Source organism: Oncorhynchus mykiss, chromosome 9 (genome assembly GCF_057628025.1).
Source record: "Oncorhynchus mykiss isolate SJ-2025 chromosome 9, ASM5762802v1, whole genome shotgun sequence".
Taxonomy (NCBI): Eukaryota; Metazoa; Chordata; class Actinopteri; order Salmoniformes; family Salmonidae; genus Oncorhynchus; species Oncorhynchus mykiss.
In genome coordinates, this window is record NC_143030.1 from 10256544 (window position 1) to 10282904 (window position 26361).

Genomic DNA, 26361 nt, shown 5'->3' on the forward strand with positions numbered 1-26361 from the left:
CAGAGAAAGTCTCAAGGCAACAATAGGCCTCAGACTGGACACACAAGCAGTCTTGTCCCACCATGGTATCCAATTGGTAGTTACAGTCTTGTCCCACCATGGTATCCAATTGGTAGTTACAGTCTTGTCCCATTGCTGCAGCTCCCGTACAGACTCAGAAGAGGCATGCATCGTCTGAAACACAACCCAGCCAAGCTGCTTCCTGACACAATGCCCACTTAACCTGGAAGCCAGTTGCACCAATGTGTCAGAAGAAACACCAAACACCCGGCGACCACATCAGCATCCATTGTGCCAAGCCCACCACAGGAGTTGCTGGTGCGCAATGGGACAAGCACATCCCTGCCGGCCAAACCCTCCACTAACCCGGACGACACTGGACCCATGGGTATCCCGATCGGCTGCGACAGAGCCTGGACTTGAACCAGAATCTCTAACGGAAGTTATTGGACAATGGGCACACACTGGTTGAATCCACTTTGTTCCCACGTCATTTCAATGACATTACATTGGGGCCTCCTGAGTGGCACAGCTAGTACTGCATTGCAGGAGGCCCCAATGTAATGTCATTGAAATGACGTGGGAACAAAGTGGATTCAACCAGTGTCCAATAACTTCCGTAAAATACATAAAGCTGACAAATAAAAACATGAGAAAATATCCTGATGAAAATGCCGGTTCTTTCAGTCACATTCATCTCTCTACTCCGCCTGTCTGCCTCCCGTTCTATCTGTCTTGACTTGTGCTGTAGCTAGTGAAGTGAAGCCTTGTATTCAATCAACCAACTGGGTCCGGCCCAAAGCTGTAATGCTATCGTGAACTAGCCTATTCTGGGCCCTCAGAGTTACCCGCACCAGTGAGCTCGGGTTGGACACAGCTCATATTGTGTAAAGGGGGAAAAGTGTTGAGGTATTTTATGACGTTTCCTCTGGATATTATGGGGATTCTCAGAGACATTTTTGCTCTTTCACACTGAAGACTAGTGATTATCAACTATTATCATTCACAATGGATTTTTTAAAATTATTTGTTTTAATTTGTTGACTTACATGCTGACCAAACCACACACGAGTACATCCATGTACATATCAAAACGAACTCTGAACCAATTATATTCATTTGGGGACAGGTTAAAAATGTTGCTAGCTTTAAAAAATATATATCTATATATATTCATAAATGATGGTCATGAAATAAACCAAAACGTGTTTCTCACAAGTGTAGCAGGTTGTGAACTCTGCAAACAACGTTTCCACTCTGAGAATAAGAACAGCAAATGACTTAATTAAAACATGCATTATTAACAGAAATGAATGTAACCAAATGATGGGGATTAATGGTAAATGTACTACTGGTGACATGTGTAATGGGGAATTGATACAAATAAACAATCAAAGGGCAAGCAACTCACATGAAACAATAAATGATAAGAATTGGAGGGCAAACAACTGACATGAAACAATAAATGATAAGAATTGGAGGGCAATCAACTCACATGAAACAATAAATGCTAAGAATTGGAGGGCAAACAACTCACATGAAACAATAAATGCTAAGAATTGGAGGGCAATCAACTCACATGAAACAATAAATGCTAAGAATTGGAGGGCAAACAACTCACATGAAACAATAAATGATAAGAATTGGAGGGCAAACAACTCACACGAAACAATAAATGATAAGAATTGGAGGGCAAACAACTCACATGAAACAATAAATGCTAAGAATTGGAGGGCAAACAACTCACATGAAACAATAAATGATAAGAATTGGAGGGCAAACAACTCACATGAAACAGTAAATGATAAGAATTGGAGGGCTAACAACTCACACGAAACAATAAATGCTAAGAATTGGAGGGCAAACAACTCACATGAAACAATAAATTATAAGAATTGGAGGGCAAACAACTCAGCCATTCTGGAGAGAGACACAGTTTATATCTTCACCACAGACCCTCCCTGTCTTCTTGTCATAACATTGCAAATAGTTGAATACTCAAGACCCATCCTCTTCATATTTTAGAGGCTTTTCACTGACAGCAGCAACTCAACAATCAGCTAGGTCTATTGCCACGTCCAGTGCTCAAGTAGGCCTAGGCCTACACAGCTTGTTATTCAAAACCAAACAGCCATTTGTGCTCTCTGGTGAAGTCATTTGACATATTTCATTTATTTTTGTATAGAAAAGGAATAATTCAATAATTTTGGGCAGATAATTTAAAGGGAGTTTAGCGCTCCCTAAAATAGCTCACATTCCGCGTGTGGAGTATGGTACTTGCACTGCTAGGGGTTGTGGGATTGATTCCAGCAGGGACCAATATGAAAATGTCTGCGATCACTGCTGTATTCTGCACTGTAAAATAACATTTGTTAAATCATGTTTTTGTCAGGTCATCAGGACTATTAAGCCAATGCAACAGCCTGTTTTCAAAAACGGTAGGCTACCAGTAAAAGTGCGTCGCTGCGGGACAATGTCTAGGCTACTATTCTATTTTGGAGAGGATCGGGATCGATGGGGTCTCGCCTAGGGCGGCATCTCGCCCAAGACCAGGCCTGCCGAGGAAACACGCTTCAACGTAGCTGACATTCTTTATGGGGTGTTGTAGGAGGCAGCATGCATGAGAACGGATCACTTTGTGTTAGCTGGCAGTGTGAGCGCGTTAAAAACTCCAACGTTCTTGCCACGCTTCAGCGTAAAGTCTCCAACGCACAGAACACGCCTCAAATTAAAAATGGAATGACAGCGTCTGTCTGTCTGAAAAGAAGAGAGGAGAGAAAAAAAACAACCCTTTTCCCCCCTCACTCTTACTCACTGAATCTCTCCTTCCTTCTCGCTCTGTCCTGCGTGCTCCCCCCTTTCTCAAAAACATGAAGGAAGAAAGAGAAAAATCCGGCTGGACGAGTGTGGAGAATGGAAAGTTTGAGGACAGCTTTTAAAAGAAAACGAAAGAGAGAGAGAGAGAGAGGGAGACAATAATATGCGGATGGAATGAAGATAGGGTGCTTTATAGCCATTCAACGCAATTAAGCGAGACATACGGGCTGCGCACAAGAACGCAGTTACTCGACTTTTCTCAACGTGAGACTTTTAGAATAATTTTAGGATAGATGAATACTCAAACCTCGACTATTAAGACACAAATTATCGTATTTACTAAGTCCTAGAGCAGCTTCATGAGCTGCTAGTCACAGCTCATCCCGGAAAAGGACTTAGCCCCGAGGACCAAGGGGCAGTGACTAGGGCAGGTCGCCGCACCCGGAGTTTAGGCGTTGCCACACGGCGTTGACCCGGAGCCATGGCAGGGGCGAAGCCCGGAGTCCACGCTCTACAGCTCAAACCTGTGTCGGTTCACGACATACTAAAACGGGGGAGCAAGTTTATCAAATGGGACGAGGTTAGTAGTCTACCTACATATCCAAACGTGTGTGTGTGTATTCTTCTCGTATTTTCTCCCCCGCCACAAGTGGCATTCAAGCGCCATTCATTTAAAATATAATAGTAGCATAACTATATGTTAATGTTTTATTGACAAATCTGTACTTTGTGGACATTACTTTGTAGAGCCATGTTGGTTGTGAGAGACAAAGTTGCCTTTTGACACCACAGTCAGAGCAGCCCAGAGGCTGTAGTACAGACTCAACCTGGTCTCAGAGCATTTCGTATGATTCTGTAGGTAAATCGCACAGACTCCATTTAGTATATGTTACGTTTTGTTTGGTTACATAAGACCAATGGTTACTTAACTAACCCACACCGTAACACTTTAACTCCTAAGCTTAATCCTAACTTTAAACATAACCCCTAGCCTAGCTAATATCAGTGAGCTAGCTAACGTTAGCCACCTAGCTAGAATTCATAACATAACATTGCAAAATTCATAATATACACTACATGACCAAAAGTACCTGCTTGTCGAACATCTCATTCCAAAATCATGGGCATTAATATGGAGTTGGTCCCCCCCTTTGCTGCTATAACAGCCTCCACTCTTCTGGGAAGGCTTTCTACTAGATGTTGGAACATTGCTGCGGGGACTTGCATCCATTAAGCCACAAGAGCATTAGTGAGGTCAGGCACTGATGTTGGGGCGATTAGGCCTGGCTCGCAGTCGGCGTTCCAATTCATCCCAAAGGTGTTCGATGGGGTTGAGGTCAGGGCTTTGTGCAGGTCAGTGAAGTTAATTCACACCGATCTCAACAAACCATTTCTGTATAGACCTCGCTTTGTGTACGGGGGCATTGTCATGCTGAAACAGGAAGGGGCCTTCCCCAAACTGTTGCCACAAAGTTGGAAACACAGAATCGTCTAGTATATGCTGTAGCATTAAGTTGTCCCTTAACTGGAGCTAAGCGGCTGAGCCCGAACCATGGAAAACCGCCCCAGACCATTATTCCTCATCCACCAAACTTTACAGTTGGCACTATGCATTGGGGCAGGTAGCGCTCTCCTGGCATCTGCCAAACCCAAATTCATCGGTTGGACTGTTAGATGGTGAAGCGTGAGTCATCACTCCAGAGTCCAATGGCGGCGAGCTTTACACCACTCCAGCTGAGGCTTGTCCTTGCGCATGGTGAACTTAGGCTTGTGTGCGGCTGCTCGGCCATGGAAACCCATTTCATGAAGTTCCTGACGAACAGTTCTTGTGCTGACGTTTTCTTCCAAACGCAGTTTGCAACTCGGTAGTGAGTGTTGCAACCGAGGACAGACTATTTCCACACGCTACACGCTTCAGCACTCGGTGGTCCCGTTCTGTGAGCTTGTGTGGTCTACCACTTTGCGGCCGAGCCATTGTTGCTCCTAGACATTTCCACTTCACAATAGCAGCGCTTACAGTTGACCGGGGCAGCTCTAGCGGTGCTGAAATTTGACGAACTGACTTGTCGAGAAAGGTGGCATCCTATGACGGTGACACGTTGAAAGTCACTGAGCTCTTCAGTGAAGCTAATGTTTGTCAATGGAGATTGCATGGCTGTGTGCTCGATTTTATACACATGTCAGCAACGGGTGTGGCTGTAATAGACGAATCCACTAATTTGAAGGGGTGTCCACATACTTTTTGCGATGTCTTGTATAATACGAATTGTAATTTGTAACAAGTCATACGAAATGGGTGATGGACATTAATATATACCTTACGAAACATAACAAATCATAAACTACACTGAATCAAAATGTAAACGCAACATGTAACAATTTTATGAGGAAATCAGTTTATTTTATGAATTTCACATGGCTGGGAATATCCATATGCATCTTGTTGGTCACAGATACCTTAGAACAGAAGGGGGAGGAGCTACAGCAATGAGTTGGGGAAACGCTAGGCTAGGCTACATGTCAACATACAGGTCCTGTCCCCAATGTATCCCTATGGGTTCTGTTCAAAAGTAGTGCACTATATAGGAATTAGGGTGCAATTTGGGACGTAACACCCATGTGCAGGTATAGATAGGCCTAGCTCTGTTCTCTGTTTTGAATTCTTGTCAAGCAAGTTTTTCCTCAGCTCAGGTTTTTTTATTTATTTATTTTTTTATAAATTCCACGTTCAAAACAACTGGGAACTCGGGAAATCTCAGACTTCCAACTTCAGTTCAAAACGACCAGGATCTCGAGGGGGGAAAAAAACGAGCTCCGACTGGGGAATAATCCATTTGAACATCCAAATCCAAAAATCCAAACATCCAGTCATCCAACTCGGAAATCCAACCGGGTCACTTCTTAGAGCTCCGACTTCCCTACCTGAAGATCACTGACCTCATGATTCGACCTCGAGTTTGTCAGACTTCCCAGTTGTTTTGAATGCAGCAAATTATCACTGCTGGTATTGACCAACCCCCGTTTTCATTCCCACTTTTACGTTCTCTGTCTCTGCTCTGTTGACATGTTGACATGTTGACATGGGAATCTGAAAGACGGCGTATAGGCCTAGAATCAAATGTCGGCATACATAGCAATAATTCCTTATTAAAATGACCATATGGCAGTAGGCAGATTATACATCAGTCGTGTAAACACCTTACTCTGTTTATCTTAATCGGCGTAAATTCAAAATCAAAGTAAGCATACCGCTGATTAAAACACCTGGTTTTCTGAGCAATCTTTCAAATGATTAGGACGTGTAAACACCTTTTTTCAAGCAGAGTTCCAGCGCTGTGTATTTTATCTGTACACGTGCTAACAGCAGCAGTTCAAGACTCTCTCTCTCTCTTTTGTGCAAGTGAAGTGAGTTCGGGAACAACTGAAAGTATCTTAGTTTGAAATAGTTTTCACATACAAACTTTATCTGTCCGAACTCAGGATAAAATGTTCTTCCCCAAAATAACGTGGTCAAGTGTGGTAGAGCGTTTGATTTTGATTGGTGAGTTTCTGCATTTATCATAATTCCCATCAGGCAGCCTGATTTCAGATGTGTCCATGTAAACAGGATTATTAGAGAAATTGTTGTTCTTGCAAAGCATTTAAACATTTTAAACAAATGATTACATTTAAAAAAAATCAGACTATTCACAATAAATCACATTATTATTATTGTGTGCATTGTAACCGTAAGAGGTGAATCAGAATTTAGCCTAGGCTGAAACACCTAAATGTGTGTGGTCATAGCTGTATTTTAAACACCATTGTAGGACTATTTTTGTCCTATTAGTGTACCAGATAAACAAGTATACAATCTGTGTTTTAATAAAGCAAGACAAACAAGTTTTACAGAAAACCTGAGAGCTGCCTCTCTCCCTAATAATTTGTCTTCCGCGTGTTTCACACCACCTCGCCTGGCAACCTGCTCGCATGGTAACCACCTCGCCTGGCAACCTGCTCGCATGGTAACCACCTCACCTGGCAACCGTGGCATGCGTGTGTGTGTGTGTGTGTAGGGGAAATATTTAGTTAAACTGTCAGTATTTTAGTCGTAGGCGCCTGAAGTATTTTACAACTTGTTTTCAATAGAAAAACATTTGCAAACAGACACCAATACATCAGTCTGTACATCTCATGTCAGTATGGTGGTAGAGTTTATTAGTGTCTGTTGGTAGTTCATTATTCACATATAGTTACAGCCAGACTGACCAGTAGAGGGGCCAGTAGGTGTGTTTGGTTGTGAGGGTGTGTGGTTGTGGGTGTGTTTGGTTGTGTGTTTGGGTGTGTTTGGGTGTGTGGGTGTGTTTGGTTGTGTGGATGTGTTTGGATGTGGGTGTGTTTGGTTGTGGGGGTGTGTTTGGTTGTGGGGGTGGGTGTGTGTTTGGTTGTGGGTGTGTTTGGTTGTGGGTGTGTTTGGTTGTGGGGGTGTGTTTGGTTGTGGGGGTGGGGGTGTGTTTGGTTGTGGGTGTGTTTGGTTGTGGGTGTGTGGGTGTGTTTGGTTGTGGGGGTGTGTTTGGTTGTGGGGGTGGGTGTGTGTTTGGTTGTGGGTGTGTGTGTGTGTGTGTTCATAAAGACCATTTATCATAAATCAACTTGTTAGCTGGCGCAATATCCACTGTTGTGTTGACACTACACACACACACACACACACACACACACACACACACACACACACACACACTATAGAAAGTGAATCTTTCCCTACAGTGAATGTGGTTTTATTCTGGGTGTTTTGTGTTTCACTCTGAATGACTTCCTGTCTCAGCTTGTTGTGCTCTCTGGAGCCAAAACGACTTTCCCCTCCCTTCTTTGCTCCCTCTCTCCCTCAACTACATCCGTTCTGCTCCTGAATTAGAGAGAGAGAGAGAGAGCTCACAGTGAAACACACCATGACACTCTAACAGAGGGCTGAGAAACACAGAGAGAGATCAAAGCCCATTGTATTGACGGGGGGGAGGGAAACTCAGTGATTGTCTAAACTAGTCACACTATGTACTGAAACGCATTGTTACAGTAGGGAGGGAGGGAGGGACAGACAGACAGACAGAGGGAAAGAATGAAGGGAAGACGGAAGGAGTGGTAGAGACAGAGGGGACAAGAAAGGTTGTAGGTCAAACACAGCCACATGTGAAGTGAGGGATTCTGGGATTGACATGTGTATTCTCCCCCTCTTCTTCTCTCTCCCTATCCCTCCTGTCCTCTATTCACCCTCCTCCTCTTCTTCTCTCTCCCTATCCCTCCTGTCCTCTATTCTCCCTCCTCCTCTTCTTCTCTCTCCCTATCCCTCCTGTCCTCTATTCTCCCTCCTCCTCTTCTTCTCTCTCCCTATCCCTCCTGTCCTCTATTCTCCCGCCTCCCTATCCCTCCTCATCCTCTTCCTCCTCTCCTTCTCTCTCTCTCCCTCTCCTCTTCCCTCCTGTCCTCTATTCAGGTCTCTCTCCCTATCCCTCCTCCTCCTCTCCTTCTCTCTCTCCATATCCCCCCTTCTCTCTCTCGCTCTCCTCTTTCCTCCTGTCCTCTATTCAGGTCTCTCTCTCCCTCTCCTCTTCCCTCCTGTCCTCTATTCAGGTCTCTCTCCCTCTCCTCCTCCTCTCCTTTTCTCGCTCACTATCCCTCCCCCTCTCCTCCTCTCTCTCCCTATCCCTCCTCCTCTCCTTCTCTCTCTCCCTCTCCTCTTCCCTCCTGTCCCCTATTCAGGTCTCTCTCCCTCCTCTTCCCCCCTGTCCTCTATTCAGATCTCTCTCCCTCTCCTCTTCCCTCCTGTCCTCTCCTTTTCTCTCTCCCTCTCCTCTTCCCTCCTGTCCTCTCCTCTCTCTCTCTCCTCTTCCCTCCTGTCCTCTATTCAGGTCTCTCTTCCTCCCCTCTTCCCTCCTGTCCTCTATTCAGGTCTCTCTCCCGCTCCTCTTCCCTCCTGTCCCCTATTCAGGTCTCTCTCCCTCTCCTCTTCCCTCCTGTCCTCTCCTTCTCTCTCTCTCTCCTCTTCCCTCCTGTCCTCTCCTTCTCTCTCTCTCTCTCTCTCTCTCCTCTTCCCTCCTGTCCTCTCCTTCTCTCTCTCTCTCTCCTCTTCCCTCCTGTCCTCTCCTCTCTCTCCCTCTGCTCTTCCCTCCTGTCCTCTCCTTCTCTCTCTCCCTCTGCTCTTCCCTCCTGTCCTCTCCTTCTCTCTCTCCCTCCTCTTCCCTCCTGTCCTCTATTCAGGTCTCTCTCCCTCTCCTCTTCCCTCCTGTCCTCTATTCAGGTCTCTCTCCCTCTCCTCTTCCCTCCTGTCCTCTATTCAGGTCTCTCTCCCTCTCCTCTTCCCCCCCTGTCCTCTATTCAGGTATCTCTCCCTCTCCTCTTCCCTCCTGTCCTCTATTCAGGTCTCTCTCCCTCTCCTCTTCCCTCCTGTCCTCTATTCAGGTCTCTCTCCCTCTCCTCTTCCCTCCTGTTCTCTATTCAGGTCTCTCTCCCTCTCCTCTTCCCTCCTGTCCTCTATTCAGGTCTCTCTCCCTCTCCTCTTCCCTCCTGTCCTCTATTCAGGTCTCTCTCCCTCTCCTCTTCCCCCCCTGTCCTCTATTCAGGTATCTCTCCCTCTCCTCTTCCCTCCTGTCCTCTATTCAGGTCTCTCTCCCTCTCCTCTTCCCTCCTGTCCTCTATTCAGGTCTCTCTCCCTCTCCTCTTCCCTCCTGTTCTCTATTCAGGTCTCTCTCCCTCTCCTCTTCCCTCCTGTCCTCTATTCAGGTCTCTCTCCCTCTCCTCTTCCCTCCTGTCCTCTATTCAGGTTTCTCTCCCTCTCCTCTTCCCTCCTGTCCTCTATTCAGGTCTCCCTCTCCTCTTCCCACCTGTCCTCTATTCAGGTCTCTCTCCCTCTCTTCTTCCCTCCTGTCCTCTCCTTCTCTCTCCCTCTCCTCTTCCCTCCTGTCCTCTATTCAGGTCTCCCTCTCCTCTTCCCCCCTGTCCTCTATTCAGGTCTCTCTCTCTCTCTCCCTCCCTCTCCTCCTCCTCCTCTCCTTCTCTCTCTCCCTCCCTCTCCTCCTCCTCCTCTCCTTCTCTCTCTCCCTCCCTCTCCTCCTCCTCCTCTCCTTCTCTCTCTCCCTCCCTCTCCTCCTCCTCCTCTCCTTCTCTCTCTCCCTCCCTCTCCTCCTCCTCCTCTCCTTCTCTCTCTCCCTCCCTCTCCTCCTCCTCCTCCTCTCCTTCTCTCTCTCCCTCCCTCTCCTCCTCCTCCTCTCCTTCTCTCTCTCCCTCCCTCTCCTCCTCCTCTCCTTCTCTCTCTCCCTCCCTCTCCTCTTTCCTCCTGTCCTCTATTCAGGTCTCTCTCTCCCTCCCTCTCCTCCTCATCCTCTCCTTCTCTCTCCCTCCCTCTCCTCCTCCTCTCCTCTCTCTCCCTCCCTCTCCTCTTTCCTCCTGTCCTCTATTCAGGTCTCTCTCTCCCTCCCTCTCCTCATCATCCTCTCCTTCTCTCTCCCTCCCTCTCCTCCTCCACTCCTCTCTCTCCCTCCCTCTCCTCCTCCTCATCCTCTCCTTCTCTCTCCCTTCCTCTCCTCCTCCTCTCCTTCTCTCTCCCTCCCTCTCCTCTTTCCTCCTGTCCTCTATTCAGGTCTCTCTCTCCCTCCCTCCCTCTCCTCCTCATCCTCTCCTTCTCTCTCTCCCTCCCTCTCCTCCTCCTCTCCTTCTCTCTCTCCCTCCCTCTCCTCCTCCTCTCCTTCTCTCTCCCTCCCTCTCCTCTTTCCTCCTGTCCTCTATTCAGGTCTCTCTCTCCCTCCCTCTCCTCCTCCTCATCCTCTCCTTCTCTCTCCCTCCCTCTCCTCTTTCCTCCTGTCCTCTATTCAGGTCTCTCCCTCCCTCTCCTCCTCCTCCTCCTCTCCTTCTCTCTCTCCCTCCCTCTCCTCCTCATCCTCTCCTTCTCTCTCCCTCCCTCTCCTCCTCCTCTCCTTCTCTCTCCCTCCCTCTCCTCTTTCCTCCTGTCCTCTATTCAGGTCTCTCCCTCCCTCCCTCTCCTCCTCATCCTCTCCTTCTCTCTCTCCCTCCCTCTCCTCATCCTCTCCTTCTCTCTCCCTCTTTTTCGCTTAATGATTTTCCCGTCGTCCCTTTCCCTTTTACTCTCTTCTCCTCACCAGAGTCCAAAGGTTCTCTGCTGTCATCAACCTTTATGTTGCCAGAGCAGCACACACACACACACACACACACACACACACACACACACACACACACACTGGTTATCCCTGCATAATAACTGATTTATGAGGTGCTGATATGAAAAAACAGACTTTACCTTTATACTATACATAATGAGAACATTCTCTCTCTCCACCTTATCTCTCTCCCTCCTCCCACCACTTTCTTCCTGTTCCCTCTCTCCTTCCCACCCTCTCTCCGTATCTCTGCGTTATACAGCAGGCTGTATCTGTCAGTGTTCCCAGGCGGCTCATGGTGTGGTTTTTGAACACAGCAGCAGTGACCGCACATGAGAAAAGAGCATAAACCACACAGACACACTCTGAGCTACACTCTGAGCTACACAAGAGAGACAGTTGTTGGCTTCAGGAATGGCTGAGATGTTTGTGGTGTTCTCTAGCTGTGAGGGAGAGGTGAGGGAGAGCAGAACTCATATCCATGTGTGAATAGACTATCGTTAATAAGGCCTGTGCATGGAGAGGTCTGGAGAGCAACAGGTTGTGGGGAGGGGAGGAGAGCGGGAAGACGAGAGAGAGAGAGAGAGAGAGAGAGAGAGAGAGAGAGAGAGAGAGAGAGAGAGAGAGAGAGAGAGAGAGAGAGAGAGAGAGAGAGAGAGAGAGAGAGAGAGAGAGAGAGAGAGAGAGAGAGAGAGAGAGAGAGAGAGAGAGAGAGAGAGAGAGAGAGAGAGAGAGAGAGAGAGAGAGAGAGAGAGAGAGACTTAAGTAACTTGTGTGTTAGGTCTGTATTCACAAAGCATCTGAGTAGGAGTGCTGATCTAGGATCAGTTTGCCCTTTTTAAATCATAATGAATTAGATTATATGGACAGGGGGGCACCTGATCCTAGATCAACACTCCTACTCTGAGACGTGAATTTGTGAATACAGAACTAACTCATGCTTCTTTACAGCGTGTCGTGTTTCTGGGTCATATTCATTAGAAACCAAACGAAAGAAAACATAGGGGAGGGACTTCCTTGAACTTGTCCAATAAGAAACATTATTTTTATTTATTTTTTGCTACGGTGTGCACCTTATGAATACGGGCCACAACAACGATCCTATCACAGTGGAGAGAGAACCATAGCAGTTGGCCTTTATGTTTGATGGCTGAGCACATCTAGCAGACTGTAGTTTCAACGTTGATGCTAGCATACCAACCAAGGTGCCTGGTAGTTCTTTCTTTTATTTTTATTTGACATTTATTTAACCAGGCAAGTCAGTTAAGAACAAATTCTTATTTTCAATGACGGCCTAGGAACAGTGGGTTAACTGCCTCGTTCAGGAGCAGAACGACAGATTTTGTACCTAGTCAGCTCGTGGGTTTGAACTTGCAACCTTCCGGTTACTAGTCCAACGCTCTAACCACCAGGCTACCCTGCCGCCCCATTTAACCCTGATGAAGACGGCTTGCTTGTCCAAAACGTTGGACGGAAACATTTTTTTTGCATCTGAGCTCCTAGAGTGTGTGGCTCTCGTTTATTTTTTAAGTCCTCCGCTAGCACCTCGCCTAAATAGGTGTGCACTTCTTTTGCCTCTAGATTACCTGGTATTTCTATGTCACTCTAGGAGGGAAATGTGTGTGTGTGTGTGTGTGTGTGAGAGAGAGAGATATGGTGGAAAGTGAAACCTTCATGTACAGTAAATGGTAGTGAATGACACTGAAACCACTCCTGGCCCCCATAGGGGCCGCCTAACGAGAGATATTGAATGGAGATATGAGACGAGGAGGAGAAAGCACTGGAAAGGAAAGGAGAAATGAGAGAGAGAGAGAGAGAGAGATCCTCCCTAACCGCAGAGAAAAAGCACCACAGCACAGAAAGTGTTTGACTGAAAAGTTCTGTTACCCGAAATCCCTAATTTGTTTAGGAAAAAACATTCCCTTTCCCCTCAACCCTTGCTCTCTTTTACGTGAAACATGTGACCAATAGGACCTGACCCACAGCCTGTCATAATCACATCAGTAAGAGGTGTTATAACATCACAGTAACATGTGACCAATAGGACCTGACCTACAGCCTGTCATAATCACATCAGTAAGAGGTGTTATAACATCACAGTAACATGTGACCAATAGGACCTGACCCACAGCCTGTCATAATCACATCAGTAAAAGGTGTTATAACTCCCATCACAGTAACATGTGACCAATAGGACCTGACCCACAGCCTGTCATAATCACATCAGTAAAAGGTGTTATAACTCCCATCACAGTAACATGTGACGGCAAAATGGATGCGCGGGGGGATGTGAGAAAGAAACTGGAAGTGAGCGAATGTTGACTGGTTTCTCAGAAGGGGAAGTCAGATGTGTGGAAGAGGTTTGAATTAGTTGTGGAAACTATTGGTTATCAACAAAAAGGTATAGGAGCAAGTATTATATTATGTAGTATATAGTATATACTGAATTTTATATATATACTGCTCAAAAAAATAAAGGGAACACTTAAACAACACAATGTAACTCCAAGTCAATCACACTTCTGTGAAATCAAACTGTCCACTTAGGAAGCAACACTGATTGACAATAAATTTCACATGCTGTTGTGCAAATGGAATAGACAACAGGTGGAAATTATAGGCAATTAGCAAGACACCCCCAATAAAGGAGTGGTTCTGCAGGTGGTGACCACAGACCACTTCTCAGTTCCTTTGCTTCCTGGCTGATGTTTTGGTCACTTTTGAATGCTGCCGGTGCTTTCACTCTAGTGGTAGCATGAGACGGAGTCTACAACCCACACAAGTGGCTCAGGTAGTGCAGCTCATCCAGGATGGCACATCAATGCGAGCTGTGGCAAGAAGGTTTGCTGTGTCTGTCAGCGTAGTGTCCAGAGCATGGAGGCGCTACCAGGAGACAGGCCAGTACATCAGGAGACGTGGAGGAGGCCGTAGGAGGGCAACAACCCAGCAGCAGGACCTCTACCTCCGCCTTTGTGCAAGGAGGAGCAGGAGGAGCACTGCCAGAGCCCTGCAAAATGACCTCCAGCAGGCCACAAATGTGCATGTGTCTGCTCAAACGGTCAGAAACAGACCGCGTTGGCGGATGCTTTAGTCCAGGTCTGGGAGGAGATCCCTCAGGAGACCATCCGCCACCTCATCAGGAGCATGCCCAGGCATTGTAGGGAGGTCATACAGGCACGTGGAGGCCACACACACTACTGAGCCTCATTTTGACTTGTTTTAAGGATATTACATCACAGTTGGATCAGCCTGTAGTGTGGTTTTTCACTTTAATTTTGAGTGTGACTCCAAATCCAGACCTCCATGGGTTAATACATTTGATTTCCATTGATAATTTTTGTGTGATTTTGTTGTCAGCACATTCAGCTATGTAAAGAAAAAAGTATTTAATAAGAATATTTCATTCATTCAGATCTAGGATGTGTTATTTTAGTGTTCCCTTTATTTTTTTGAGCAGTGTATGTGTGTATATATATATACAGTGCCTTGCGAAAGTATTCGGCCCCCTTGAACTTTGCGACCTTTTGCCACATTTCAGGCTTCAAACATAAAGATATAAAACTGTATTTTTTTTGTGAAGAATCAACAACAAGTGGGACACAATCATGAAGTGGAACGACATTTATTGGATATTTCAAACTTTTTTAACAAATCAAAAACTGAAAAATTAGCTCAGCAGGTTAACACAGTCGTATGGCATGCAGGAGACCTGGCTTTCCAACCTCATGCCGGTCACATTTTAGTCATATGTGTACAGTGTGTATATCCCGATGTATTAACGTGTGTGTGTGTGTGTGTGTGTGTAGGAGCCCAACAGCGGTCACCCAACCCTCATCACTCTGAAGGTGGACCCAGATGGATTCTTCCTTTACTGGACTGGTGGGGCCAACATGGTAAGTCTGGTGGGGCCAACGTGGTGAGTCTGGTGGGGCCAACGTGGTGAGTCTGGTGGGGCCAACGTGGTGAGTCTGGTGGGGCCATCGTGGTGAGTCTGGTGGGGCCAACGTGGTGAGTCTGGTGGGGCCAACGTGGTGAGTCTGGTGGGGCCAACGTGGTGAGTCTGGTGGGGCCAACGTGGTGAGTCTGGTGGGGCCAACATGGTGAGTCTGGTGGGGCCAACATGGTGAGTCTGGTGGGGCCAACATGGTGAGTCTGGTGGGGCCAACATGGTGAGTCTGGTGGGGCCAACGTGGTGAGTCTGGTGGGGCCAACATGGTGAGTCTGGTGGGGCCAACATGGTGAGTCTGGTGGGGCCAACATGGTGAGTCTGGTGGGGCCAACATGGTGAGTCTGGTGGGGCCAACATGGTGAGTCTAGTGGGGACAACGTGGTGAGTCTAGTGGGGACAACGTGGTGAGTCTGGTGGGGACAACATATACACACACACAATACCCCATAATGACAAAGTGAAAACAGGTTTTTAGAATTTTTTGCAAATGTATAAAAAAATGAAAGATAGAGAGGAAGAATGATACATTATAAGCTCCGAGACAGGCTCCTGGACTTGAACCTGATCAAACATCTCTGGAGAGACCTGAAAATCGCTGTGCAGTGATGCTCCCTATTCAACCTGACAGAGCTTGAGAGGATCTGCAGAGAAGAATGGGAGAAACTCCCCAAATACAGGTGGGCCGAGCTTGTAGCGTCATACCCAAGAAGACTTGAGGCTGTAATCGCTGCCAAAGGTGCTTCAACAAAGTACTGAATAAAGGGTCTGAATACTTATGTAAATGGGCTATTTCAATTGTATTTTTAACACATTTGCAAAGTTTTCTAAAAACCTGTTTTTACTTTGTCATTATGGGGTATTGTGATGTCATTATGGGATATTGTGATGTCATAATGGGGTTTTGTGTGTAGATTGATGAGGGGAAAAAAAACAATTTAATCAATTTTAGAATAAGGCTGTAACGTAACAACATGTGGAAAAAGTCAAGCGGTCTGAATATTTTCTGAAAGCACTGAAGTGTTGTGTTTACCTCGTCTTTCACTGTATATCAGATTTCCATGTGGAAGTCATTTCTGTTGTTCTTATTGTCTTCATCTCTTCTTAATCCTTTCTTTCTCATCCCACTGTCCTGTCTCCTTCTTTAACTCTCACACACCCTCTTTCTCTCTCTCACACACACCCTCTTTCTCTCTCTCACACACACCCTCTTTCTCTCTCTCACACACCCTCTTTCTCTCTCTCTCACACGCACCCTCTTTCTCTCACACACACCCTCTTTCTCTCTCTCACACACACCCTCTTTCTCTCTCTCACACACACCCTCTTTCTCTCTCTCACACACACCCACTTTCTCTCTCTCACACACACCCTCTTTCTCTCTCTCACACACACCCTCTTTCTCTCTCTCACACACCCTCTCACTCTTTCTCTCTCACACACACACGCTCTCACTTTCTCTCACACCCTCTCACTCTCTCACACACACACACCCTCTCTCTCTCACACACACCCCCTCACTCTTTCTCTCTCACACACACACACACCCTCTCTCTCACACACACCCTCTCTCACACACACACACCATCTCTCTCACTCACACACTCTCTCTACTTCTCTCTCTCTCTTTCTCACACACGTACACGCACTCTCTCTCTATCCATTCCTGATGTTGTTCTCTCTGTGTCTCATTAGTCCAGACAGTTGTATGTGTTCCAAATGGCTCCCTATGTAGTAAAGTAGTGTGCTGTTTCACCCAGAGCCCTGTAGTAAAGTAGTGTGCTGTGTTTCACCCAGAGCCCTGTAGTAAAGTAGTGTTCTGTGTTTCACCCAGAGCCCTGTAGTAAAGTAGTGTGCTGTGTTTCACCCAGAGCCCTGTAGTAAAGTAGTGTGCTGTTTCACCCAGAGCCCTGTAGTAAAGTAGTGTGCTGTGTTTCACCCAGAGCCCTGCTGTGTTTCACCCAGAGCCCTGCTGTGTTTCACCCAGAGCCCTGCTGTGTTTCACCCAGAGCCCTGCTGTGTTTCACCCAGAGCCCTGCTGTGTTTCACCCAGAGCCCTGTAGTAAAGTAGTGTGCTGTGTTTCACCCAGAGCCCTGTAGTAAAGTAGTGTGCTGTGTTTCACCCATAGCCCTGTAGTAAAGTAGTGTGCTGTGTTTCACCCATAGCCCTGTAGTAAAGTAGTGTGCTGTGTTTCACCCAGAGCCCTGCTGTGTTTTCCCCAGAGCCCTGTAGTAAAGTAGTGTGCTGTGTTTCACCCAGAGCCCTGTAGTAAAGTAGTGTGCTGTGTTTCACCCAGAGCCCTGTAGTAAAGTAGTGTGCTGTGTTTCACCCAGAGCCCTGTAGTAAAGTAGTGTGCTGTGTTTCACCCAGAGCCCTGTAGTAAAGTAGTGTGCTGTGTTTCACCCAGAGCCCTGTAGTAAAGTAGTGTGCTGTGTTTCACCCAGAGCCCTGTAGTAAAGTAGTGTGCTGTGTTTCACCCAGAGCCCTGTAGTAAAGTAGTGTTCTGTGTTTCACCCAGAGCCCTGTAGTAAAGTAGTGTTCTGTGTTTCACCCAGAGCCCTGTAGTAGTGTGCTGTGTTTCACCCAGAGCCCTGTAGTAGTGTGCTGTGTTTTCCCCAGAGCCCTGTAGTAAAGTAGTGTGCTGTGTTTCACCCAGAGCCCTGTAGTAAAGTAGTGTTCTGTGTTTCACCCAGAGCCCTGTAGTAAAGTAGTGTTCTGTGTTTCACCCAGAGCCCTGTAGTAAAGTAGTGTTCTGTGTTTCACCCAGAGCCCTGTAGTAAAGTAGTGTTCTGTGTTTCACCCAGAGCCCTGTAGTAGTGTGCTGTGTTTCACCCAGAGCCCTGTAGTAGTGTGCTGTGTTTTCCCCAGAGCCCTGTAGTAAAGTAGTGTGCTGTGTTTCACCCAGAGCCCTGTAGTAAAGTAGTGTTCTGTGTTTCACCCAGAGCCCTGCTGTGTTTCACCCAGAGCCCTGCTGTGTTTCACCCAGAGCCCTGCTGTGTTTTCCCCAGAGCCCTGTAGTAAAGTAGTGTGCTGTGTTTCACCCAGAGCCCTGTAGTAAAGTAGTGTTCTGTGTTTCACCCAGAGCCCTGCTGTGTTTCACCCAGAGCCCTGCTGTGTTTTCCCCAGAGCCCTGTAGTAAAGTAGTGTTCTGTGTTTCACCCAGAGCCCTGCTGTGTTTCACCCAGAGCCCTGCTGTGTTTCCCCCAGAGCCCTGTAGTAGTGTGCTGTGTTTTCCCCAGAGCCCTGTAGTAAAGTAGTGTGCTGTGTTTCCCCCAGAGCCCTGTAGTAAAGTAGTGTGCTGTGTTTCCCCCAGAGCCCTGTAGTAAAGTAGTGTTCTGTGTTTCACCCAGAGCCCTGCTGTGTTTCCCCCAGAGCCCTGTAGTAGTGTGCTGTGTTTTCCCCAGAGCCCTGTAGTAAAGTAGTGTGCTGTGTTTCCCCCAGAGCCCTGTAGTAAAGTAGTGTGCTGTGTTTCCCCCAGAGCCCTGTAGTAAAGTAGTGTGCTGTGTTTCCCCCAGAGCCCTGTAGTAAAGTAGTGTGCTGTGTTTCCCCCAGAGCCCTGTAGTAAAGTAGTGTGCTGTGTTTCACCCAGAGCCCTGTAGTAAAGTAGTGTGCTGTGTTTCCCCCAGAGCCCTGTAGTAAAGTAGTGTGCTGTGTTTCCCCCAGAGCCCTGTAGTAAAGTAGTGTGCTGTGTTTCCCCCAGAGCCCTGTAGTAAAGTAGTGTGCTGTGTTTCCCCCAGAGCCCTGTAGTAAAGTCGTGTGCTGTGTTTCCCCCAGAGCCCTGTAGTAAAGTAGTGTGCTGTGTTTTCCCCAGAGCCCTGTAGTAAAGTCGTGTGCTGTGTTTCCCCCAGAGCCCTGTAGTAAAGTCGTGTGCTGTGTTTCCCCCAGAGCCCTGTAGTAAAGTAGTGTGCTGTGTTTTCCCCAGAGCCCTGTAGTAAAGTAGTGTGCTGTTTCACCCAGAGCCCTGTAGTAAAGTAGTGTTCTGTGTTTCACCCAGAGCCCTGTAGTAAAGTAGTGTTCTGTGTTTCACCCAGAGCCCTGTAGTAAAGTAGTGTTCTGTGTTTCCCCCAGAGCCCTGTAGTAAAGTCGTGTGCTGTGTTTCCCCCAGAGCCCTGTAGTAAAGTAGTGTGCTGTGTTTTCCCCAGAGCCCTGTAGTAAAGTCGTGTGCTGTGTTTCCCCCAGAGCCCTGTAGTAAAGTCGTGTGCTGTGTTTCCCCCAGAGCCCTGTAGTAAAGTAGTGTGCTGTGTTTTCCCCAGAGCCCTGTAGTAAAGTAGTGTTCTGTGTTTCACCCAGAGCCCTGTAGTAAAGTAGTGTTCTGTGTTTCCCCCAGAGCCCTGTAGTAAAGTCGTGTGCTGTGTTTCCCCCAGAGCCCTGTAGTAAAGTAGTGTGCTGTGTTTTCCCCAGAGCCCTGTAGTAAAGTCGTGTGCTGTGTTTCCCCCAGAGCCCTGTAGTAAAGTAGTGTGCTGTGTTTCCCCCAGAGCCCTGTAGTAAAGTAGTGTGCTGTGTTTCCCCCAGAGCCCTGTAGTAAAGTAGTGTGCTGTGTTTCCCCCAGAGCCCTGTAGTAAAGTAGTGTGCTGTGTTTCCCCCAGAGCCCTGTAGTAAAGTAGTGTGCTGTGTTTCACCCAGAGCCCTGTAGTAAAGTAGTGTGCTGTGTTTCACCCAGAGCCCTGTAGTAAAGTAGTGTGCTGTGTTTTCCCCAGAGCCCTGTAGTAAAGTCGTGTGCTGTGTTTCACCCATAGCCCTGTAGTAAAGTAGTGTGCTGTGTTTCACCCAGAGCCCTGTAGTAAAGTCGTGTGCTGTGTTTTCCCCAGAGCCCTGTAGTAAAGTCGTGTGCTGTGTTTCACCCATAGCCCTGTAGTAAAGTAGTGTGCTGTGTTTTCCCCAGAGCCCTGTAGTAGTGTGCTGTGTTTCACCCAGAGCCCTGTAGTAAAGTCGTGTGCTGTGTTTCCCCCAGAGCCCTGTAGTAAAGTAGTGTTCTGTGTTTCACCCAGAGCCCTGTAGTAGTGTGCTGTGTTTCCCCCAGAGCCCTGTAGTAAAGTAGTGTGCTGTGTTTCACCCAGAGCCCTGTAGTAAAGTCGTGTGCTGTGTTTCCCCCAGAGCCCTGTAGTAAAGTAGTGTGCTGTGTTTCACCCAGAGCCCTGTAGTAAAGTCGTGTGCTGTGTTTCCCCCAGAGCCCTGTAGTAGTGTGCTGTGTTTCACCCAGAGCCCTGTAGTAAAGTAGTGTTCTGTGTTTTCCCCAGAGCCCTGTAGTAAAGTAGTGTGCTGTGTTTTCCCCAGAGCCCTGTAGTAAAGTAGTGTGCTGTGTTTCACCCAGAGCCCTGTAGTAAAGTAGTGTGCTGTGTTTCACCCAGAGCCCTGTAGTAGTGTGCTGTGTTTCCCCCAGAGCCCTGTAGTAAAGTAGTGTGCTGTGTTTCACCCAGAGCCCTGTAGTAGTGTGCTGTGTTTCCCCCAGAGCCCTGTAGTAAAGTAGTGTGCTGTGTTTCCCCCAGAGCCCTGTAGTAGTGTGCTGTGTTTCCCCCAGAGCCCTGTAGTAGTGTGCTGTGTTTCCCCCAGAGCCCTGTAGTAGTGTGCTGTGTTTCCCCCAGAGCCCTGTAGTAAAGTAGTGTGCTGTGTTTCCCCCAGAGCCCTGTAGTAGTGTGCTGTGTTTTCCCCAGAGCCCTGTAGTAAAGTCGTGTGCTGTGTTTCCCCCAGAGCCCTGTAGTAGTGTGCTGTGTTTCCCCCAGAGCCCTGTAGTAGTGTGCTGTGTTTCCCCCAGAGCCCTGTAGTAGTGTGCTGTGTTTCCCCCAGAGCCCTGTAGTAAAGTAGTGTGCTGTGTTTCCCCCAGAGCCCTGTAGTAAAGTAGTGTGCTGTGTTTCACCCAGAGCCCTGTAGTAAAGTAGTGTGCTGTGTTTCCCCCAGAGCCCTGTAGTAGTGTGCTGTGTTTCACCCAGAGCCCTGTAGTAAAGTAGTGTGCTGTGTTTCCCCCAGAGCCCTGTAGTAAAGTAGTGTGCTGTGTTTTCCCCAGAGCCCTGTAGTAAAGTAGTGTGCTGTGTTTCACCCAGAGCCCTGTAGTAAAGTAGTGTGCTGTGTTTCACCCAGAGCCCTGTAGTAAAGTAGTGTGCTGTGTTTTCCCCAGAGCCCTGTAGTAAAGTAGTGTGCTGTGTTTCACCCAGAGCCCTGTAGTAAAGTAGTGTGCTGTGTTTCCCCCAGAGCCCTGTAGTAGTGTGCTGTGTTTCACCCAGAGCCCTGTAGTAAAGTAGTGTGCTGTGTTTCCCCCAGAGCCCTGTAGTAAAGTAGTGTGCTGTGTTTCCCCCAGAGCCCTGTAGTAGAGTCGTGTGCTGTGTTTCCCCCAGAGCCCTGTAGTAAAGTAGTGTGCTGTGTTTCCCCCAGAGCCCTGTAGTAAAGTAGTGTGCTGTTTCCCCCAGAGCCCTGTAGTAAAGTAGTGTGCTGTGTTTCACCCAGAGCCCTGTAGTAGAGTCGTGTGCTGTGTTTCCCCCAGAGCCCTGTAGTAGTGTGCTGTGTTTCCCCCAGAGCCCTGTAGTAGTGTGCTGTGTTTCACCCAGAGCCCTGTAGTAAAGTAGTGTGCTGTGTTTCCCCCAGAGCCCTGTAGTAAAGTCGTGTGCTGTGTTTCCCCCAGAGCCCTGTAGTAAAGTAGTGTGCTGTTTCCCCCAGAGCCCTGTAGTAAAGTCGTGTGCTGTGTTTCACCCAGAGCCCTGTAGTAGAGTCGTGTGCTGTGTTTCCCCCAGAGCCCTGTAGTAGTGTGCTGTGTTTCCCCCAGAGCCCTGTAGTAGTGTGCTGTGTTTCACCCAGAGCCCTGTAGTAAAGTAGTGTGCTGTGTTTCCCCCAGAGCCCTGTAGTAAAGTCGTGTGCTGTGTTTCCCCCAGAGCCCTGTAGTAAAGTCGTGTGCTGTGTTTCCCCCAGAGCCCTGTAGTAGTGTGCTGTGTTTCACCCAGAGCCCTGTAGTAAAGTAGTGTTCTGTGTTTCCCCCAGAGCCCTGTAGTAAAGTCGTGTGCTGTGTTTTCCCCAGAGCCCTGTAGTAAAGTAGTGTGCTGTGTTTCCCCCAGAGCCCTGTAGTAAAGTCGTGTGCTGTGTTTCCCCCAGAGCCCTGTAGTAAAGTCGTGTGCTGTGTTTCCCCCAGAGCCCTGTAGTAAAGTCGTGTGCTGTGTTTCCCCCAGAGCCCTGTAGTAAAGTAGTGTGCTGTGTTTCCCCCAGAGCCCTGCTGTGTTTCCCCCAGAGCCCTGTAGTAGTGTGCTGTGTTTCCCCCAGAGCCCTGTAGTAAAGTCGTGTGCTGTGTTTCCCCCAGAGCCCTGCTGTGTTTCCCCCAGAGCCCTGTAGTAAAGTCGTGTGCTGTGTTTCCCCCAGAGCCCTGTAGTAAAGTCGTGTGCTGTGTTTCCCCCAGAGCCCTGCTGTGTTTCCCCCAGAGCCCTGTAGTAAAGTCGTGTGCTGTGTTTCCCCCAGAGCCCTGTAGTAAAGTCGTGTGCTGTGTTTCCCCCAGAGCCCTGTAGTAGTGTGCTGTGTTTCCCCCAGAGCCCTGTAGTAAAGTCGTGTGCTGTGTTTCCCCCAGAGCCCTGCTGTGTTTCCCCCAGAGCCCTGTAGTAAAGTCGTGTGCTGTGTTTCCCCCAGAGCCCTGTAGTAAAGTCGTGTGCTGTGTTTCCCCCAGAGCCCTGCTGTGTTTCCCCCAGAGCCCTGTAGTAAAGTCGTGTGCTGTGTTTCCCCCAGAGCCCTGTAGTAAAGTCGTGTGCTGTGTTTCCCCCAGAGCCCTGTAGTAAAGTCGTGTGCTGTGTTTCCCCCAGAGCCCTGTAGTAGTGTTCTGTGTTTCCCCCAGAGCCCTGTAGTAGTGTTCTGTGTTTCCCCCAGAGCCCTGTAGTAAAGTCGTGTGCTGTGTTTCCCCCAGAGCCCTGTAGTAAAGTCGTGTGCTGTGTTTCCCCCAGAGCCCTGTAGTAAAGTAGTGTGCTGTGTTTCCCCCAGAGCCCTGTAGTAAAGTCGTGTGCTGTGTTTCCCCCAGAGCCCTGTAGTAAAGTAGTGTGCTGTGTTTCCCCCAGAGCCCTGCTGTGTTTCCCCCAGAGCCCTGTAGTAGTGTGCTGTGTTTCCCCCAGAGCCCTGTAGTAAAGTCGTGTGCTGTGTTTCCCCCAGAGCCCTGCTGTGTTTCCCCCAGAGCCCTGTAGTAAAGTCGTGTGCTGTGTTTCCCCCAGAGCCCTGTAGTAAAGTCGTGTGCTGTGTTTCCCCCAGAGCCCTGCTGTGTTTCCCCCAGAGCCCTGTAGTAAAGTCGTGTGCTGTGTTTCCCCCAGAGCCCTGTAGTAAAGTCGTGTGCTGTGTTTCCCCCAGAGCCCTGTAGTAGTGTGCTGTGTTTCCCCCAGAGCCCTGTAGTAAAGTCGTGTGCTGTGTTTCCCCCAGAGCCCTGCTGTGTTTCCCCCAGAGCCCTGTAGTAAAGTCGTGTGCTGTGTTTCCCCCAGAGCCCTGTAGTAAAGTCGTGTGCTGTGTTTCCCCCAGAGCCCTGCTGTGTTTCCCCCAGAGCCCTGTAGTAAAGTCGTGTGCTGTGTTTCCCCCAGAGCCCTGTAGTAAAGTCGTGTGCTGTGTTTCCCCCAGAGCCCTGTAGTAAAGTCGTGTGCTGTGTTTCCCCCAGAGCCCTGTAGTAGTGTTCTGTGTTTCCCCCAGAGCCCTGTAGTAGTGTTCTGTGTTTCCCCCAGAGCCCTGTAGTAAAGTCGTGTGCTGTGTTTCCCCCAGAGCCCTGTAGTAAAGTCGTGTGCTGTGTTTCCCCCAGAGCCCTGTAGTAGTGTTCTGTGTTTCCCCCAGAGCCCTGTAGTAGTGTGCTGTGTTTCCCCCAGAGCCCTGTAGTAGTGTGCTGTGTTTCCCCTAGAGCCCTGTAGTAGTGTTCTGTGTTTCCCCCAGAGCCCTGTAGTAGTGTTCTGTGTTTCCCCCAGAGCCCTGTAGTAGTGTGCTGTGTTTCCCCCAGAGCCCTGTAGTAGTGTGCTGTGTTTCCCCTAGAGCCCTGTAGTAGTGTTCTGTGTTTCCCCCAGAGCCCTGTAGTAGTGTTCTGTGTTTCCCCCAGAGCCCTGTAGTAGTGTGCTGTGTTTCCCCCAGAGCCCTGTAGTAGTGTGCTGTGTTTCCCCTAGAGCCCTGTAGTAGTGTTCTGTGTTTCCCCCAGAGCCCTGTAGTAGTGTTCTGTGTTTCCCCCAGAGCCCTGTAGTAGTGTGCTGTGTTTCCCCCAGAGCCCTGTAGTAGTGTGCTGTGTTTCCCCTAGAGCCCTGTAGTAGTGTTCTGTGTTTCCCCCAGAGCCCTGTAGTAATGTTCTGTGTTTCCCCCAGAGCCCTGTAGTAGTGTCGTGTGCTGTGTTTCCCCCAGAGCCCTGTAGTAAAGTCGTGTGCTATAAAGGGAATATTGGTGCTATTCGGCCAGTCGGTCATGTGAAATGTTATGTGACCAATACATAGGCCTCGTGTTGAATCAATTTTCAGGCCCCAAATTAAATCAACTCTTCCCTCTATCAATCTCTCTGTCTCTCTGCCTCTATCAGTCTCTCTCAATTCAATTTAAGGGTTTTATTGGCATGGGAAACATGTGTTTTACATTGCCAAAGCAAGTGAGGTAGATAATATACAAAAGTGAAATAAACAATACAAAATGAACAGTAAACATTACACTTACAAAAGTTCCAAAAGAATAAAGACATTGCAAATGTCATAATATGGCCTACCGAGTGACGCAGCTGTGTAAGGCACTGCATCTCAGTGCTAGAGGCGTCACTACAGACCCTGGTTCGATTCCAGGTTGTGTCACAACCGGCCATGATTGGGAGTCTCATAGGGCGGCGCACAATTGTCTCCGCGTCGTCCGGGTTAGGAGAGGGTTAGGAGAGGGTTAGGAGAGGGTTAGGAGAGGGTTAGGAGAGGGTTAGGAGAGGGTTTGGCTGTGGTAGGCCGTCATTGTTAAATAACAAAATGTTCTTAACTGACTTGTCCAGTTAAATAAAGGTTCAATGAATGTATAAATAATAAATAAATAAACATAAATATGGGTTTTATTTACAATGGTGTTTGTTCTTCACTGGTTGCCCTTTTCTCGTGGCAACAGGTCACACATCTTGCTGCTGTGATGTCACACTGTGGAATTTCACCCAGTAGATATGGGAGTTTATCAACATTTGATTTGTTTTAGAATTCTTTGTGGATCTGTGAAATCTGAGGGAAAATATATGTCTCTAATATGGTCATACATTGGGCAGGAGGTTAGGAAGTGCAGCTCAGTTTCCACCTCATTTTGTGGGCAGTCTGCACATAGCCTAGTCTCTCTTGAGAGCCATGTCTGCCTACGGTGGCCTTTCTCAATAGCAAGGCTATGCTCACTGAGTCTGTACATAGTCAACGCTTTCCTTAATTTTGGGTCAGTCACAGTGGTCAGTTCTCTCTCTTCCTCTACCCCTGTTCTCACTCTCACTTGAATGTCATTAGCTGTATTGGCATGACGTAGCAATGTGTGTGTGTATATATATATATATACACACACACACACATTGCTACATATATATATATATTGCCGTAACTTAGTTTGCGATGTCTATTAACCTAATTAAAATTATTTCAATCAATATTGTCAACGGGGCAACAATAACCAAGGGTCAAAATAACCATACACTGAGCAATAACAATAAGCATAACAGTAGACAACATGTGCAGGTTGATGGGTCTGTCAGACACTGTCCCTCAACTTATGGCAGGCAGCAATGTAGTGCGCTGCCAACCCACAGCTCTCTGCGTCCTCCCCCAACAGGACGGGTAGCCTATTCTCATCAGAGAGGTCTTTGAAACCTTGAAAAAGGTTTTCAAATTTGGGGAAATGACACTCTCTAATTGTTTTATATTTTTGACATTTTGTCAGGAAATGCAGCTCCGTCTCTCAGGTTCTGCTGTTGTGCAGTGGTTGCACAGCCTTTCCTCTACAGGGAGCCAGGTTTTCCTGTGTCTACCCTTCTCAATGCCAAGGCTGTGCTCACTGAGCCTGTACTCCGTCAAGGTTTTTCTAAGGTTTTGATCAGTAACCATGGTCATATAGCTAGCCACAGTGTACTGTCCATTTAGTGTCAGATAGCACTGCATTTTGCTTTGTGCTTCTCAATATGTAATGTGGTTTTGTTTTGACTGTGTTGTAATTCGTTTTGATGTGAGTGATTGAATGTTCTGGTCCTGAGGCTTCGGTGTGTTAGTAGAACACCTTTTCTTATTCCTTAGCAGTGCTTGGTAATGATATGAGAGGGGCTCACTATTTTAGATTTAGTTTCCATAACTCTCTGGCTGTCTGTCTCTGTCGCTGTCTCTCTCTCTCCTGTCTCTCACTCTCTCTGTCGCTCTCTCTCTCTGTCTCTCTCTCCTGTCTCTCACTCTCTGTCGCTCTCTCTCTCTCTCTCTGTCTCTCTCTCTCTCTGTGTCTCTCTCTGTCTCTCTCTCTGTCTCTCTCTCTGTCTCTCTCTCTGTCTCTGT

General features: G+C 47.9%; 1 protein-coding gene across 1 annotated transcript in view; it reads left to right on the plus strand.

Annotated features, from left to right (window-relative positions):
• The first annotated feature begins 2080 nt into the window (after positions 1–2080).
• Positions 2081–26361, plus strand: part of LOC110510780 (1-phosphatidylinositol 4,5-bisphosphate phosphodiesterase beta-3) — a 157983-nt gene continuing 133702 nt past the window's right edge. The window contains exons 1-2 of the mRNA XM_036987197.2: positions 2081–3397; positions 14771–14857. Coding sequence (XP_036843092.2) covers positions 3299–3397; positions 14771–14857 — 186 coding nt within the window. The 5' untranslated portion in view covers positions 2081–3298. The remainder of the gene's footprint in view (positions 3398–14770; positions 14858–26361) is intronic.